At 42.1% G+C, this 17,137-nt stretch overlaps 1 protein-coding gene across 1 annotated transcript in view; it reads right to left on the bottom strand.

The window, feature by feature from the left end:
- LOC137522290 (uncharacterized) overlaps positions 1 to 17,137 on the bottom strand; it is a gene marked incomplete at its 3' end in the record, with an annotated part of 138,123 nt that overhangs the window by 101,511 nt on the left and 19,475 nt on the right. Inside the window, exons 6-14 of the mRNA XM_068242320.1 lie at positions 16,185 to 16,344; positions 15,328 to 15,384; positions 15,078 to 15,149; positions 13,533 to 13,657; positions 11,752 to 12,033; positions 10,588 to 10,710; positions 9,933 to 10,092; positions 9,711 to 9,794; positions 5,417 to 5,541 (exon numbers count right to left, since the gene is read on the bottom strand). Coding sequence (XP_068098421.1) covers positions 5,417 to 5,541; positions 9,711 to 9,794; positions 9,933 to 10,092; positions 10,588 to 10,710; positions 11,752 to 12,033; positions 13,533 to 13,657; positions 15,078 to 15,149; positions 15,328 to 15,384; positions 16,185 to 16,344 — 1,188 coding nt within the window. The remainder of the gene's footprint in view (positions 1 to 5,416; positions 5,542 to 9,710; positions 9,795 to 9,932; positions 10,093 to 10,587; positions 10,711 to 11,751; positions 12,034 to 13,532; positions 13,658 to 15,077; positions 15,150 to 15,327; positions 15,385 to 16,184; positions 16,345 to 17,137) is intronic.

Below are 17,137 nucleotides of genomic sequence, written 5' to 3'. Positions count from 1 at the left end.
GGACCTGAAACCGAGCATGGTTGTGTGTGATAATGGGAGTAATCTCATTCGCGCTTTAAGGTTGGCTAAGCTGACACACATCCCTTGCCTGGCGCACGTGATGAACCTAGTAGTTCAGCGGTTCCTGAGGACATACCCAGGCGTGCCCGATCTGCTGTTGAAGGTGCGTCGAGTGTCCAAACATTGTAGAAATTCCAGTACTGCTTCGGGGGCACTCGCCAAGATGCAGGAGCGCTTCAATCTCCCCCACCATCGCTTGCTGTGTGATGTCCCTACGCGCTGGAATTCTACGCTGCACATGCTAGCCCGCTTTTGCGAGCAGAAGAGTGCAGTGGTCCAGTACATGACGGCGCAGTACCGAGGCGCATCCGGCCAGCTGCCAAGCTTCTGTGGATCCGATTGGGCCAACATGTTGGACCTCTGCCAAGTCCTCCAAAATTTTGAGCAATCCACGTTGCTTGTGAGCAGTGACAACTCTTCAGTCAGCATTACCATACCACTGCTGTGTTTACTGAAGAGGTCGATGTTAAAAATCAAGGAAACAGCTGTCATGATGCAACTGGGGGAATCTGAAGGAGAAAACGATCAGCGTGATGGTACCAACATCAGGCCATCCGCCTCAGGGAACGCTGGCCCCAGCAGCTATGACGAAGAAGAGGAGGAGGAACAGCTGGAGTTGGAGCAGGAATTTCATGCCACCACTGACGAGGGCCAGAGCGGTGCACGTTGGACTTCCACAATTCAACGCGAATGGTCAGCAGAAGCAGACCAGGAGGAAGGTGACGACTATGATGCATCACAACAACTATCACAACGCTCACAAGAGGATGATGAGGATTCTGGTAGGACTCTGGCACACATGGCTCAATTCATGCTAGACTGCATTGAACGTGACCCACGCATTGTGCGCATTCTGGACAACACCAATTACTGGGTTTATACCCTTCTGGATCCACGGTACAAACACAATGTTCCAAAACTGCTTGAAGAAAGAGTCAGACAGGTCAAAATGGAAGAATACCAGCAGGCCCTTGTGGAGACTTTAGAGAGGAGATTGACATCCTCCCCCTCCTCTAGCCAGTTGTACACAGACAGACTGACTTCCGCAAACCCAGGACGACCAGGAGGGCAGCAAACAACGCAAGCCGCAGCTAGTACCCAAAAGGGAATGGTATCGGCAGTGTCCTTGGAGTGGGAAAATTTTCTGACACCCATGCAGCCGCAGCCCACTGAACAGCAAGCGTGCAGATCCACCTCCAACACCGATCGCCTGGAGAAGATGGTCAAGGACTACATGTCAGATGGCGTAGCTGTGTCGAACCATCCATCTGCACCCTTCAACTATTGGGTATCGAAGCTAGACACCTGGCACGAACTGGCAATGTACGCAATAGAGGTGCTGGCTTGCCCGGCAGCCAGCGTTATGTCGGAACGCTGTTTCAGTGCTGCCGGAGGCATCGTCACAGATCGGCGTATCCGCCTCTCTACAGAAAATGCAGACCGTCTGACTCAAATTAAAATGAATCAATCCTGGATTGGAAATGACTACGCAACACTCCAGGACCCCAACCAAGTAACATGACCAATGAACATCTGGGATGGTGTTGCGTTTCCGGGCCCTGTTTATTGAACCTCTCATCTGTATTACATTTATGACTGCATGGCGGCAAAAAGCATTGCTGCTATATCCGCACGCTTTTTGTCCACATGCAAGGCCTGGGTTGTTGTGTCTCACAAAGCGTGGCCTTCTCCTCCTGCGCCTGCTCCTGTTCCATCACGTCTGCTGCTGCTGGGTTAGCGTTGCCGCGTGGTCCCTGTTTATTGAACCACTTATCTTTATTACATTTATGACTGCATGGCGGTACAAAGCATGCTATCCGCACGCTTCTTGCCCTCATGCAAGGCCTGGGTTGTTGTGTCTCACAAAGCGTGGCCTTCTCCTCCTGCGCCTGCTCCTGTTCCATCACGTCTGCTGCTGCTGGGTTAGCGTTGCCGCGTGGTCCCTGTTTATTGAACCACTTATCTTTATTACATTTATGACTGCATGGCGGTACAAAGCATGCTATCCGCACGCTTCTTGCCCTCATGCAAGGCCGGGGTTGTTGTGTCTCACAAAGCGTGGCCTTCTTCTCCTCCTGCGCCACCCTCCTCCTGTTCCATCACGTGTGCTGCTGCTGGGTTAGCGTTACCGGTCCCTTTTCCTGGAACCTCTTATATGTATTACATTTATGACTGCATGCCGACAAAAAACATGTTACCTGTGCAAAGAAAACAGACATTTCCCGCATTTAAAAGACAGTTTTCCCTTTGAAACTTTAAAATCGATTTTCTCAAAAACTATAAGCTCTTTTTGCTAAAAAATTTTTTCCTCTTGTACCCACTCCCAAGGTGCACATACCCTGTAAATTTGGGGTATGTAGCATGTAAGGAGGCTTTACAAACCACAAAAGTTCGGGTCCCCATTGACTTCCATTATGTTCGGAGTTCGGGTCGAACACCCGAACATCGCGGCCATGTTCGGCCTGTTCGGCCCGAACCCGAACATCTAGATGTTCGCCCAACACTAGATTTAAACATTGATGCTGGCCAGCCTCCCTGCTCGCTACACAGTTTTTCTGCAGTTTGACAGAGCAACTGCCATTCACTAAGTGCTTTTGAAAATAAATAAATACTGGAGAATCCCCCACGAAGAAATGGACTTGGCCAAAACCTGTCGCTTCTGTCAGATTTCTACTGCCTACTGTAAGTGACAGCAACATAGGAGAAAAGTAATTTATGGCTCATTTTACTCTGGAAAAAAACGTATTTCTTATTTGTTTATGTTTGCACATATTTTGAATTGTACAATGTTTCGCCGTAGTGCCCCTTTAAACAGCCAAGAAACTGTGAGAGACAGCTTGAGATAAGGTTTTACTGCAGGAAAGTTCAAAGGGCCATTAGCTATGATTTGTTTTACAGCTAAAAATACATAGTGTGGTTTCTAAACTGCAAATAGGACAGCATGACGCAATGTTACAAATAAAGCTATATAACTGAAAATAAAAATATGAGACTCTTTCCTTTGCTACTAATGTTCTTTTAATTATCCACATTGCATTCATTACCTCTATTAGTTTAAATCTGATCCCAACTATAGTTTAATGTCCCTGTGATAATCTACAACCATCTTTGTGTGGACAACTAGTGAAAGTATTGATACGCGGAATAATCCCAATGTGTCATTTATCATTAATTATAACTAAACAACTGATGAAAGTAATAATAATAACACTATCGGATCTTATAAGAAATCTCCTCGGAGGGGAATTTATATATCCAGCTCTAGAAAGAGACCTTACAGTAGAAACAAAATGAAATAGCTGTTCTCTCAGTGCCTGGACAAAACTTGTGCATTTTAGTCTAATGATTATCATCAATGGCAGTCCTTTTTCCTGGCGCCTGCACATGTTCAACAGCATCCGGGATCGGATTTACATCACAGGAGCCTATAGGCACAGATGTCCTGGGTCCTTAGACTTCACCATCCATAAACCTACAAAACACCACCCAACTCCACTGCAAGAGTGCTGGCTGTCCCAGATGTTACTTCTCCCATACTTCCCTTGTCTGTTATAGTTACAGGTGTTCCTTAGCATTAGGTAGCCAGAAGTACCCTCAGTATTAAGTAGCTAGAAGTGCCCCCATGTATTAGGTAGCTAGATGTGCCGCCAACTAAAGGGAGATCTGGTTAGTGAAATGGCGAGAGCTGGGTGAACAACCTCGAGGTGGACAGTGATAAGCAAAAAAATGTCGCTATTCTTTTTGCATTAATGTTCATGAAAATAATGTTAAGTTCATGAATAATTTGTGGATTTTTGCTCTTAAAGGATTTTCGCGCTTTTCACCATATTGCGAAAATACAATGTATTTTCATGAATATTTATGAATATTCTTTCAACATTAAAAATAGCATTGTGAAAATGACTTTGGCGAAATTTCACAAGCCAAATTTCACAAGAGGAGTGGGTCTGCTTCTCTCCTCATCCTGCACCTTCTGTGTCCTCATCCCACCTCCTTCCCTGCATTGATAAGACATGTTTTGCAGTTCTGTACATTAAATTAGCAGAGATTGTTGTCTACAAATATGAGCTAAATCACAAACACACAACATAGAATAAAATATCTCGGCCTTACTAGACTAAGGGGATGGTGTGCATAAGATACAGTAGGTTAAAGAGATACCAGCATCAGGGTTGATTGAAGTTAGCTGTTTGTTAATGGTTAATGTAGAAAATTGGTTAGATAGTTTTGAACAGGAAAGTTTGAGGGCACATTGTTAGGTGAGGGGAAGTCATTTAATGGTGATGTAGTAGATAGGCCACTTGCCTTGCAGCGCTAGGTCTCCAGCCAGGGCACTAACTGCACAGAGTGTGTATGTTTTCCCAATGTGTGCATGGGATTCCTCGGGCAATCTGGGTTCCTTCCACATCACAAAAACATACAGATAAATTGGCTTTCCCCTAAACTGGCCCTAGGTTATGGTGGACATATGACTATGGTAGAAATTAGATTGTTAGTTCCTCACAGGGACAGTTAGTGACAAGACTATGTACTCTGTAAACATTAGGAGATTGCCGGCTGGAGATTGGAGAGGCTGCCTTCTCCTATGGAGGCCTTCACCTCAGTCACACACCCAGACCAGACAACAGGACCAGGGGAGTGGTGGGTCTGCTCCTCTCCTCAACCTGCACCTTCTGTGTCCTCATCCCACCTCCTTCCCTACATCAGCAGCACTGCGTAATATATTGGCACTTTATAAATACAATAAATAAATTAACAAATGAGACACAAATCAGGAGTTGATGGGTAGACTAAAGTGTCATCAACGTATAACAAGTGGTTATGAACGTCAAATCAGGAGTTTCATTGAACAAGGTAAAGAGAGAATAGAAGATGACCAAGGACAAAGCCTAGGGAACTCTGCAGAAAGAGGGTAAGACAGAATTGAACAACACTGAACAGAAGGACTGTTCTGATATGTATCTGAAGATGTAACTACAAAAGTTGTTTAGATTATAACTCAAATGACAAACTGTACAAGATTTCTTTGTAAGCTTGCAGAGAATTCTCGTACAGTTAGTCATTAAAGGTATCACTTAAACAACTTTTGTTGTTATGACCTTGGATTCTCTCCATGACTTATACCGGACCACACACTATATATATATATATCAATATTAATAGAAGGGCAGACTGTATGAACTTTGTGTCCACACTGTACAGGCAGCAGGGAGTGGATAATGTGCAGCTTGAAGGCTGGATCTTGTGCCTACCTCCTGGCGTGACAGTAGGAATATTTGAAGATGATGCAGTTTATGGTAAACTACAAATCCCTTCATGTTTATCTGGTTTGGACATTTTGAAGAAATCTACTCACATAAAGAGAGGAGTAGTTTCTGCCGAAGAGGTGTAGTGATGTCGAAAGAGGGATTAACGGTGTTCCGCCATCATCTGACGTTGGGCTGACGGCATCAATGAGAGGTCCATAAGGATAGAGAAGATCTGAAAAATAGATATATAATTACTGTCACTTTGTTTCAAAATAATTCATTATCACAAATAATATTCAGGGTTGGTAACTAAGAAGGACCATTCGTAAAAAGATGAAAGTCATCCTGAAATTATATGATAAGACTTATGCATAAAGTACTAAACTACTTAGAGCTTGGCGGGTATACCTTTTGCAAAATTGAAGTTATAATGGTTAATATTATTATTAGAATTATTTAGTATGTACATAGTGCCGACATATTCCGCTGCACTGTACAGAGTATTACCCTTTACAGTCCCTCAGAGGGGCTCACAATCTAATATCGTGTAGTGCATGTACCATAGTCTAGAGCCAGTTGTAGTGGGGAGCCAATAAACTTATCAGTATGTTTTTTGGAATGTGGGAAGAAACCAGAGTGCCGGTGGAAACCCACGTAGACACAGGGAGAACATATGACCTCCATGAAGATAGTGCAAGGCAAGGGAGCTATCCACTATGCCAATATCCCAGTGCTATAGCACCCAACTTCTCTGACTGCAGCGATGTATGGCTTATTGTCTCTGTGATACCTGATAAGAGGTTATATGTCAGTGTGACTGTGAGAAGCACATCTGGTAGTCGTGAAGGGGCAAGGGCCCATTTGCAATTAACTTTTTCTTCTGAGTTTTCTTCTAGAAGATACTTATTTAACTTCTTTTTATAATTGTGGCATAAAAGGGCATTTTATTGACAAGGTGTGAAAACATCACCTGGGTTCTAGAAGAAAACTGTGGATCAAGTAGTGAGGAGAATGTTTGGTGGGTCATCACTCAGCTCATGTCAGGGATGTCACAAAATGTTAATTAAAACCCTTGTTTGCCAAGTTCACATACATTATTTGGTCACGCCCATAAACTGCCCTTGCCTGTTGCAGAGGTGTTCTAATGGCAATGTTATACTGAATGTGTTTTTTTTTTAACAAAAAAAAGTGAACAGTACCTGTCCTTGATTGTGCTAATGCAAAATTGGCTTGATTGAATATTTATATTTCTTGGCCAAAAGCAGAAATAAAAAATATGTTTGAAATTTCCATATTTGGATATTGTCCATGCGATCGCATTTATGTAGGAAAGACATATAGGGCTCTAAATGTCCGTATAAGAGAACATGTGGCAAATATAAGAAACCCAAATGTAGATAGGAAAAACTTCAATCCCATGGTTATGCATTTCCAAACAGAACATGTTTCAAATCCAAGGGGCTTGCAAGTTATGGGCATATATAAACTAAACATTAGCCCCAGGCGTGGCAATTTTGATCGTGAAGTTAGAAAAAAGGAATCGGAATTGATCTATAAATGTGGGAGTTTAATGTCGTTTGGACTAAACAAGGATTTGAATATGAAGGCGTTTCTGTAACATGGAACCCACTGCTAATCAAAGTGCTTAAAGTGGACCCAAATTAAAAATACAAGATTTCAGAAATAAAATCTATTTTCTAAATTATGATAATAAATAGCAGCCTTTTCTTCAGCTGCATGATGACAAATATAAAATATTTTACATTTTTTTGAGTAACCCCTCCCATCCTTTCAAATTGCCGGGAAAAAATCCGTCAAACTGTTGTCCGGCAATGGAGGAATTGCTAATGGCTGCCCCCAGTATAACCCTAGTTATGAAAAGAGAAGGGTGAAAAGCATGCACTGAAATGCTCATAGGTTTGAAGGAGTGTTTATTTATCTTTGTATGTGTCAGAGTGGTGCAACTAAATATTTTGAAATAAAAAAAATGTTTGGTTTGGGTCCACTTTAAAGTGACCCTTAAGACCAAAAAAAAATGAGTTTTACTCACCTGGGGCTTCCAATAGCCCCCTGCAGCTGTCCGGTGCCCTCGCCGTGTCCCTCCGATCCTCCTGTCCCCGCCGCTGGCCACTTCCGGTTTCGCCGTCAGCCGCCGATAGGCTGGGGACGCGAGTTATTCCTCTCATTCCCAGCCACAATAGCTCCCTCTATGCTGCTATAGCAGCATAGAGGAATGCTATAGCAGCATAGAGGGCACTATTGTGGCTGGGAACGTGAAGAATCACTCGCATTCCCAGCCTGTCGGCAGCTGACGGCGAAACCGGAAGTGCCCGCCGGCGGTAACAAGAAGATCTGAGGGACACGGTGATGGCACCGGACAGCTGCAGGGGGCTACTGGAAGCCTCAGGTGAGTAAAACTCATTTTTGGGGGGGCTTAAGAGTCACTTTAATGGTTAACTGACTGCTCTTCATAGAGTGAACATGGCAACTGTGTTTTTAAAATTTTCCGCTATATGTAAATGCCTTATTGGGTATAAAAGTATGTGCCCTTTAACCTGACGCTGCACGTCTGAAGAAATCCTAAGTGGATGAAACGCGTCATGTGTTCCGTGATGTCCTCTGTTCAGTAGGCGTGGTGTATGTCCCCCGTACCTCCGCAACCTTCCTCCTAGCGGCGGCTGCACGGAGTTCCATAGTATGATAACGGGGCAGTCCGCATCCTACCGTGAAGGGATTACCAAGTCATTGCACCACATCAGCTTTAGCTGAGACGTGAGAAATCTCACAGAAGTACACATTTCTACCAGTGGTACACGTGAGCGGGCTAGCCAACAGCCAAACAAACTTTCTAAGCTCGCAGCATAGCTGGTTGAGGCTTGACATTAGATGCATATGTCAGTAATGGTTGCGTATATAGTCAATATAGAGGCGTGCATGTCATTGCACAGGGGCGATGCCGAAGACTTGCACGCTGTAATCTGGTTTTGGATGTCTCTTTATTGCAGATCAAATCTGGTCCAGAAGAAAGTATATACACATGCATATTTGGATCCCGGTATCATAGGAAGTGCACTCCTATATTTGGACACGTGTATTTAGTCCGGATGTTTCTGCTTGGTTTGGGGGAAGGGGGGGGGGGTTATTGTGAGTCAGTTTATTATTGCTATTTTTTCAATAAATTGTATTCAATGTTAGCTCTGAGCTCCCTTGCTTGCTGTATATGATTTATCTACCTTTAAGGAGAGATGAGCACTATATATAAATAAAGTTTATAGGCCGTGTGTTCATATTGTTTCATGTTGGAAATTTAACCACTTTACCCCCAGCGGTGCGGATTTCTCCGTCCCTTTTTCCACCCAGTTAACACCAAGGGACGGAGAAATCCGCACCTGCGCCGCTCCTGCCGCTGTCCGCGCTCCCACTTTCACGTCTGCGTGTCCCCGCGTTCGTGCATGCCGCCGCCCACTTGCCCGGAGAGCAATTAACGGGAAAAACCTTTCCCGTTCGTTGATCTAAGCTCCCCGCAATGATCAGCTGCTTCTACGAGAAGCAGCGCGATCATTGTGAAAAAATATCCTCCCAGCCTCCCTGAACTTCCTGCAAGCGTACTTCCTGTACGCTTGCAGGTCGCATAAACAAAAACTTACTGTGGCCATCTTGTGGCCAAATAGTAAAACTACACCCTAAAGCATTTTTCATATACAAATATATTAGTTATACACTAAAAATTAACTCATTACCTCCCACACTCCCCAAACTTTTTTTTTTGTAATTGAAAAAAAAAAATATTACAATTAAAAAAAAAACATAAATAGTTACCTTAGGGACTGAACTTTTTAAATATTTATGTCAAGAGGGTATAACACTGTTTCTTTATAAACTATGGGCTTGTAATTAGGGATGGACGCAAAACTGAAAAAAATGCACCTTTATTTCCAAATAAAATATTGGCGCCAAACATTGTGATAGGGACATAATTTAAACGGTTTTATAACCGGGACAAAAGGGCAAATAAATTTCATGGGTTTTAATTACAGTAGCATGCATTATTTAAAAACTATAGAGGCTGAAAACTGAAAAATAATAAACTTTTTCCCACATTTTTTCCTATTTTCCCATTAAAACACATTTAGAATAAAATAATTCTTGGCATAATGTCCCACCTAAAGAAAGCCTAATTGGTGGCGAAAAGAACAAGATATATTTCATTTCATTGTGATAAGTAATTATAGAGTGATAGACGAATGAATGGAAGGAGCGCTGAAAGGTGAAAATTGCTCTCGTGCTCAAGGGTTAAAACCCCTCAGTTGTGAAGTGGTTAATGCGAAATAAATACTTATACAACACTCATCCAAACAGTTATTTGGCAGAAAAGAAAAAAGAACAACTCAGTGAATGTACCTGAAGAGTATAATGCAGGAGCTGGAGTAGATGTTATGTAGATTGGGGCAATCGTAGTTTCCAAAAGAACATCTGTAGAATTATCTAAAATGAAAAACAAAACAGTGTTTGTAGAATTTCCTTTATTGGCCATAAATATATTTCCTGTAATAAACAAGCAATAAACACATTTGCAAATCACATGCTCTTTTACTAAGGAGTGGGAAAACAGTGCACACTTACCAATATTTCCAGCGATATCTTCTGGATGTAACTGGTCCATTTTGAATGCCCAACGCCCAGGTACATTGACATTACTTGTAGATGATATATTCCTTATAGATGGAGTCATAGAACCTGGGATTGTGTAGTATCCTGAGTTCAATCCACTGTTAAGCCCGGCCTGTAGAATACAGGAAATAATGGAAAAACACTTTTACATCTACTGTAAACACTTGAGTATAAGCCACATTTCTGGGGCCATACAATTATCCCAAAAGTGGGGGTCTTGACGGCTTATACTCGAGTCATAAGTCAGCAGTAAACACCCCCCCCCCCCCAATGCCCCCTCCGTTACATGTGGGCAGAAATGGTGAGAAATGTGCTGACATGTGTCCCCCGAGTGCCACATTTTGTATATGTATTTAATCAAATGTTGAGGGTTTAATGAAATAAACTTGTAGGTGTAACTCATCAGCAAGTGTTTTTTGAAGGCAAACTGCATATAGTTCTTCAGCTATCAAAAGCTACCGATGAATTAAATAACTTCTGTTCAATGAGTCATGTGGGTTCACCCACCAAGGCCACATTTTTTGCCAATTGTGAAATGGTTTATCTGCTGTCAAAAGGCACCTATAAATGCCGTGACTTTAACTCAGCCGGTAATGGGTATACTCACCAGGGCAGTACGTCCTTCCTGGATAGAACCATTTGCCACACTTGGCCACTGAATATCAGCATAATTGTAGAGGAGGAATGTCTGATTGCCGTCGGTGCTCAGCACAGCCTGAAATGTGTTCACCTGTAAGCAGAGAGGAGGAGCGTTTAGGACGGACAACTTAACTGTGCACTGAAGTTGGACAGACTTAAGCGTTGACAGAAAGTCATGTTCAACAATTTTGTTTTTTCCTGCACTTTCATCTCCCTACCAGGAGGATACACTTTAAACTGCAATCCCCTGTCCCATCCTTACCTACGGAGGTTCTTAATTCAGAGGGTCACATCAATCCACCACTGGGCAGTTCTGTGCTGTTCCTACCTACACTATTCTTTTTCACCCCATTCTACAACCCTTAGATTTATCTGCAGGCTGACATTGGAAGGAGGTTGAGTGACAGGTCATCACGGCCCATCCCAGAACCCCAAAAGCTCCACTTCCTCCAGTCCCTTGAGCTTCATCCTACATTGCTCCTTTCCAGGCCCAACAAAGTTGTCATCTAGCTGTGCCTTCTCTAAACCTTGGTAGTGTATGTCCAGTAACTGGCTGATGTAGAGACGTCGCCTTTATAAATCAAACGAAAAGGATGGGCTGTATGGAGCAAAAAAGAGGAACACTGACACAAAAGAGAGAGATAAAAAGAGATATCCGGTTTAAAGGGTCACTTAAGCCAAACTAAAAAAAATGAGTTTTACTCACCTGGGGATTCTACCAGCCTCCTGAAGCTGTCCGGTGCCCACGTAGACTCGCTCCGATGCTCCTGGCCCCAACAGCAGCCACTTCCGGTTTCGGTGACAGGAGCCGATAGGCCGGGAACGCGAGTGATTCTTTGCGTTCCTGGCCGTAATAGCACCCTCTATGCTGTTGTATGATATATGGTATATGCTATAACAGCATAGAGGGCGCTATTACGGCCAGGAACGTGAAGAATCACTCGCGTTCCCGGCCTGTCGGCTCCTGTCGCCAAAACTGGAAGTGGCTGCCGGCGGGGCCAGGAGCATCAGAGCTAGTCTACGTGGGCACCGGACAGCTTCTAGGGGCTGGTAGAAGCCTCAGGTGAGTAAAACTCATTTTTTTTAATTTGGCTTAAGTGTCCCTTTAATGACCATTCATTAGTTTTCTTACCTTGTTGGTGTTTGACCCATAATATGCAACTCTGTGCCAGGTGGCTACAAACACCCAATGAGCTGTGAAAGTCACATTGTGAAAGTAGGCTTGGATATCGGAGGTGGCCCGAGACAGCAGATCAGGATCGGTGCTCTGGCGATAAAATATATCACCGGCTACTTGGTTATTTATGTCTGACCAAAACAGAGCCAAGAAGGGGTTTCCAAAAGCCTGTGGGAGGGCTTGCGGTACGTATTGTGAGATGGCTGAACGGAAGGACAGCAAACCATTATTATCAACCTGCGAAAAAGAAAAAGGAAATGGTTATATTTTGCCAAATGCAGAAATGACCTATTCATACTGTGATATCTAATTATCTCTTTTAGGGACAAAGGTGGGGGTGTAATGTTCATGGGAAGGACTCTAGACTGTCAAACATTGTCAAGACCAATGACTAATATTACAATCCATCTGTAGCCTTTTTTGTTTTGGTATGGACACTAGGGATGGTTGGAAAAGCCGATTTCCGATTCCGATGAAATTTCCGCTTTCCGATAAGTGTCTTTCCGATTCTTCAGAATTCCCCAGAAGTCTGAACTTCTGATTTCTGCAAAATGATTTTTTTTTCAATAAAGTTAATCGTAAAAATAAAATAAAATGCAGATTTAGAATTTTTTTTTTTTTTTGCTGATGAACGCAATTATGCGGGAACCACATTTCCGATTAGCAACCACGGTAAATTTCTGCATTCTCTGATTTACCTCATACTTTTGAAGTCTTTTGATTGTCCTACAATTACAGCATTAATCCAATTTCCACTAAAAAGCTTTCGAGTTATGTGATTAGGCTAAAATTTTCGAGTTGCGGTAATGCAGCGTTTCCGCAGAATTCGGAATGAATGGATGTCAGAGTTTTGTCCCACTTTGAGAGAACTTCTCTAGATTTACAGAAAGCAGAAAAAAAAACGTACTGAAGTTTTAGTTGGAGTCTGGTTTTGATATGCTTGAAGACTAGGACAACTGAAGCATGAGGGATAAGGAGGCTGCCATATTTATTTCCTTTTAAGCAATACCTGTTGCCTGGCAGCCCTGCTGATCCTCTGCCTCTAATACTTTTAGCCATATGCCCTCAACAAGCATGCAGCAGATCAGGTGTTTCTGACATTATCATACCTCCCAACTTTTTGAGATTAGAAAGAGGGACACATAAGCCATGCCCCTGCCACACCCGTTATCCCGCCCCGACACACCCATAGTCATGAATACCATAAAGATTTCATGAGAAAAATTGATTGTTTTATAACTCAAAAGACACTGGTCCTTTCTATCCTGGATCATTTCCCTTCATATTAACATCGGAAAATTATAAATATATCAATTTAAAGGATGGGAATAAAGTTTAGAGTCAATCAAACACATTTTTCAGTAGAGAAATACAAATATTTACATAGAAAGAGGGACAAAGTCCTGAAAGAGGGAGAAATGAGGAGGAAAGAGGGACAGAGGGACAGCGCTCCCAAAGAGGGACTGTCCCCTCAAAAGAGGGACAGTTGGGAGTTATGGACATTATTGTCAGATCGGACAAGATTAGCTGAATGGTTGTTTCAGGTGTGATTCAAACACTACTGCAGCCAAACAGACCAGCGGGACTGCCAGGGAACTGGTGTTGTTTAAACAGAAAATAATATGGTACCCTCCATATTCTTCTCGCTTCAGTTGTCCTTTAAACATTTTTTGTTAAGTGTCTAATCTAAGAACTGCTAAATTTGAGACTATTAAACATTCCAGAACCATGCTTACATAGAGGGAAGTGCGATTTCTCCCAAAAAGTGGAACATCTGTGGAAAGACCTACTAATGGTGAACTTCCATCATCTGATTTTGGACTCATGGTGTCAACTGAGGTTCCATATGGGTAGAGCAGATCTGAGGCAAAGGAAGAATCATTTATCATTCAAATTCCAACATTCAAATTCCTATCCAAGTAGTCAATTTAGGGACATCCCCATGTAAACATCATAGATAAATCTAAGGCAAATTTAAAGGAAAACTTGAGTCAAAAATTGTAGGTGGGTATTATGCTGGATACACACGATATGATTTCCCGCTCGATGGATGGAATCATTCGATTATTTTCGACATGTCCGATCGGGTCTCGATTGGTACAGTGGTTGATTTTGCACACTTGGCATTAGAAAATTGACCGCTGTATCAATAGAGACCCGAACGGACATGTCGAAAATAATCGATCTACCAGTCAATCAAGTGGGAAATCGCTCGTGTGTAACCAGCATAAGGGAAATCCAATGGGTTATACAATAAATACAGTATAAAAGATAAGAGGCTGCTTACCTAGAGATGAATGCCTAAGCTTTTATTGCACAGAAAAACGATGTGTTCGGCATACATCTTAGACATTTATCTCTAGGTAAGCAGTCCAAATTCAAATACAAAAAAAAGCTTTATTGGTACGACCAAATTCATTTATCAATGCCAAAGCAAAATGTCTCTTACCTTACCTTTTATATTGGTTTTAATTATTTTATAACCTATTGAGCACCTCTCACCCCCCAAACCTACAATTGTAGGAGGAGGACAGAGACAGTAGTCTCACCTTTTTCAGAGACCACTAACCCGAGTACGGGAAATGTGTTCCCCACACGGGATGAAGGTGGTTGATATTAAGCATCCTGGGTTTGTGAGTACCTCATTTTTCTTACACCATATTGGGCTCCTGACTTACTTTTATGTGTATCTTTTTACCAAGGTCACTCCATGTGCCTCCTATATTGACTCAAAATTGAACAGGACCAGTTCTAACAGCAATCAGATTGATAAGTGAACATAAAAATTGTATGAAGTCAGATTGATGGACAAAATATTTGTTTTAATAACCATGTCAGCCTCCATATTCCTCTCAGTTCATGTTACCTTTAAACTTTGTTTGTTTGGGAGGTTCTGACCATTAGTGGGCCAATCAGGGCCGGGCCGAGGCAGAGGCTGGAGAGACTCCAGCCTCAAGGCGCAGTGTAGGAGAGGGCGCACAATTCATTCAGCTGTCATTCCCAATTGTGTTAGAAGCAGAAAGAAATAAGAAAAGGGGATACATGACAGTGACTGCAAGCCAGATAACTAGAGATGAAGGTGTTGGGGAGGTTGGGGAGGTTGGGGGCCCTGGGGCACCTATTAGTCTAATAGCAATCAGTGTGTGAAGGCAGGGGTGGGAGGGATGGAGGGGCGCACTTTGCTGTCTCTGCCTTGGGTGCTGAAGGGCCTTGTCCCGCCTCTGGGGCCAGTTGATAATTGTTGTGTGCCTTGATCAGATTTCTTTATAATGTAATAATACCTGATGATCTTAAGACTGGAGATGGGGCTACAGTTGTCCTGGATTGGATGTAGATTGGATTAGTAGGAATTTCTGCAAAATTAATTTGGAAAAGTCGTTTTATTTACGCAACATTTTTCTAGGCTGCAAAATGCACTCTAATTTTGTAAAAACACAAAAAGTTTTTTAGAGTTTGCTAGTAAAGCTATTAAAATGTTTATTTTTTCTAAGGCTTTTTTTCTTTTACGAATCCTAAAACGTTGTTCTTTACCTGGATGAGCTGTGGGATTTGGTGGCGTTTCTGTGGTGAGAACTTCAGCATCATTATCTGAAAAATAAATCATGTTTGCTTTCACTGGGATTTTCTGCAGGACATTTTACTAGTGATGAGATAATAAATCATTTGGACAGTACTTTTTCACCAGCTCTTTGGTACTTTTACTTTAAGAAGCTCGATTCAATTTACTTTTTCTCCTAAGTGACATTTTATCAATAAAATGTAATTTAAGCCAGCAGCAAGCAAGTAAACCCTCTGCATATTTTGGACAGTACTTTCTCACCTGCTCTTTTGGTACTTTTTTAATTGTAGAATGCTGAAAAGGTATTTAAAGCAGAAGATGAAAAAATATCTCCGAGGAGAAAACTTATAACAAAAAGTGACCTGGATCAGACCCATGATTGCTTATGTTCCTGATTTGTGGGATTCCGTGTTAGTCATACTGATCAGTATGCAAATATCAAAGTGGGCCGGAACTCAGAGCTTCCTCTCAACTGCAGAGTGTCTACTTCCTGCTTTCATTGAAGCAGGCGTATTGTTAACATCCTGGCTTTACAGATTATGTCGGAGGAGATTCCTGAGCTGACTCGGCTGAGAGATCAAAATCTAAATACATACAGGGTGTATTTCTCTATGTTTTCCTTCTGTCCTGTGCAAGAGTTCAGGTCCACTTTAATGCCAGTTACAATAAAGAGTAGACATGAACTAATTTTCGGATTTCGTATCAACGATTTTAACAATTCTTCAATCATTTTTGTATGTTAATGAGTGATTTGGAGAGTCCTCATCATTAAGTCCGTGTGAAGTAAATTACAGCACATATAGCATCATTTTCTCATTTTTCTTCTTACCTAAAGCCCCGTTGATGTCCTCTGGATGAAGGTTGCCCACTTTGAAGACCCAGCGTCCGGTGACATTGACGTTACTGGTGGACGATACATTCCTGATGTCGTGTGACAGGGATCCTGGGAGTGTGTAGTATCCAGTGTTGTAGCCACTGTTTATTCCAGCCTATTTTTAAGAGCAAGAATAGTAGATTTATAGATGTTTTAGAATAGTAATCATAACAGTACAAGTTAAGGCTCATTCTAAATACGGATCAATCTGACGTGGAAGAGTAGTAATAAGCAGATTTGTTCTCTAGCACTAATATATTGTCAGCTAAATTGCTGGTCTAATAGACAAATACCTTTGTTCTGCCTCAGCCGAAGCTCATTATTGCATTGCTATTCTGACTGCTGTTATATCTCTCTACAACATGTATATTTTTCAGTTAGTATGCAGCACAGCCACCCTGTGGCCTTTTTCTGTAACGCCCCTTTTCCGGTATGTACATTTTCCCCTCCTACTTTCTGTTGGCAGTTGTTCAAGCAGAGCACTCTGGGAAAGATATCTGAGGTAACTGTATTGCAGAGGTCTTTTTTTGGGAGCTGGGAAATATGGGCGCATGAGGCAAGTGGACAAAAATGGTGGCGCCATGGAATGCCATATTAAATATTGTTTAACTGGCGCCAAACAGGAAAAAAGGGCGCCTGGAGATTATTAACATTTTACAAAGGGTGCTGGAGATTATTAACGTTCTACAAACAGCACCCGCAGATTTTTGATGTTTTATCACTGCACTTGTGATGATTTATTGTATTTAATTAAAACATTATTTAAAATGTTATCCTTTACTGTATGTAAAACATTATTATTCACAAAATAAAGCGATCAGTACGTAATGTAAATTGCAATACATTTTTTACAGTCACTACTTGTAAAACATTATTATCCATACAATTAAGCGATCAGAAAGAGGGGT

Source organism: Hyperolius riggenbachi, chromosome 6, assembly GCF_040937935.1.
Source record: "Hyperolius riggenbachi isolate aHypRig1 chromosome 6, aHypRig1.pri, whole genome shotgun sequence".
Lineage (NCBI taxonomy): Eukaryota > Metazoa > Chordata > Amphibia > Anura > Hyperoliidae > Hyperolius > Hyperolius riggenbachi.
This window is presented reverse-complemented; position numbering and strand designations above follow the sequence as displayed.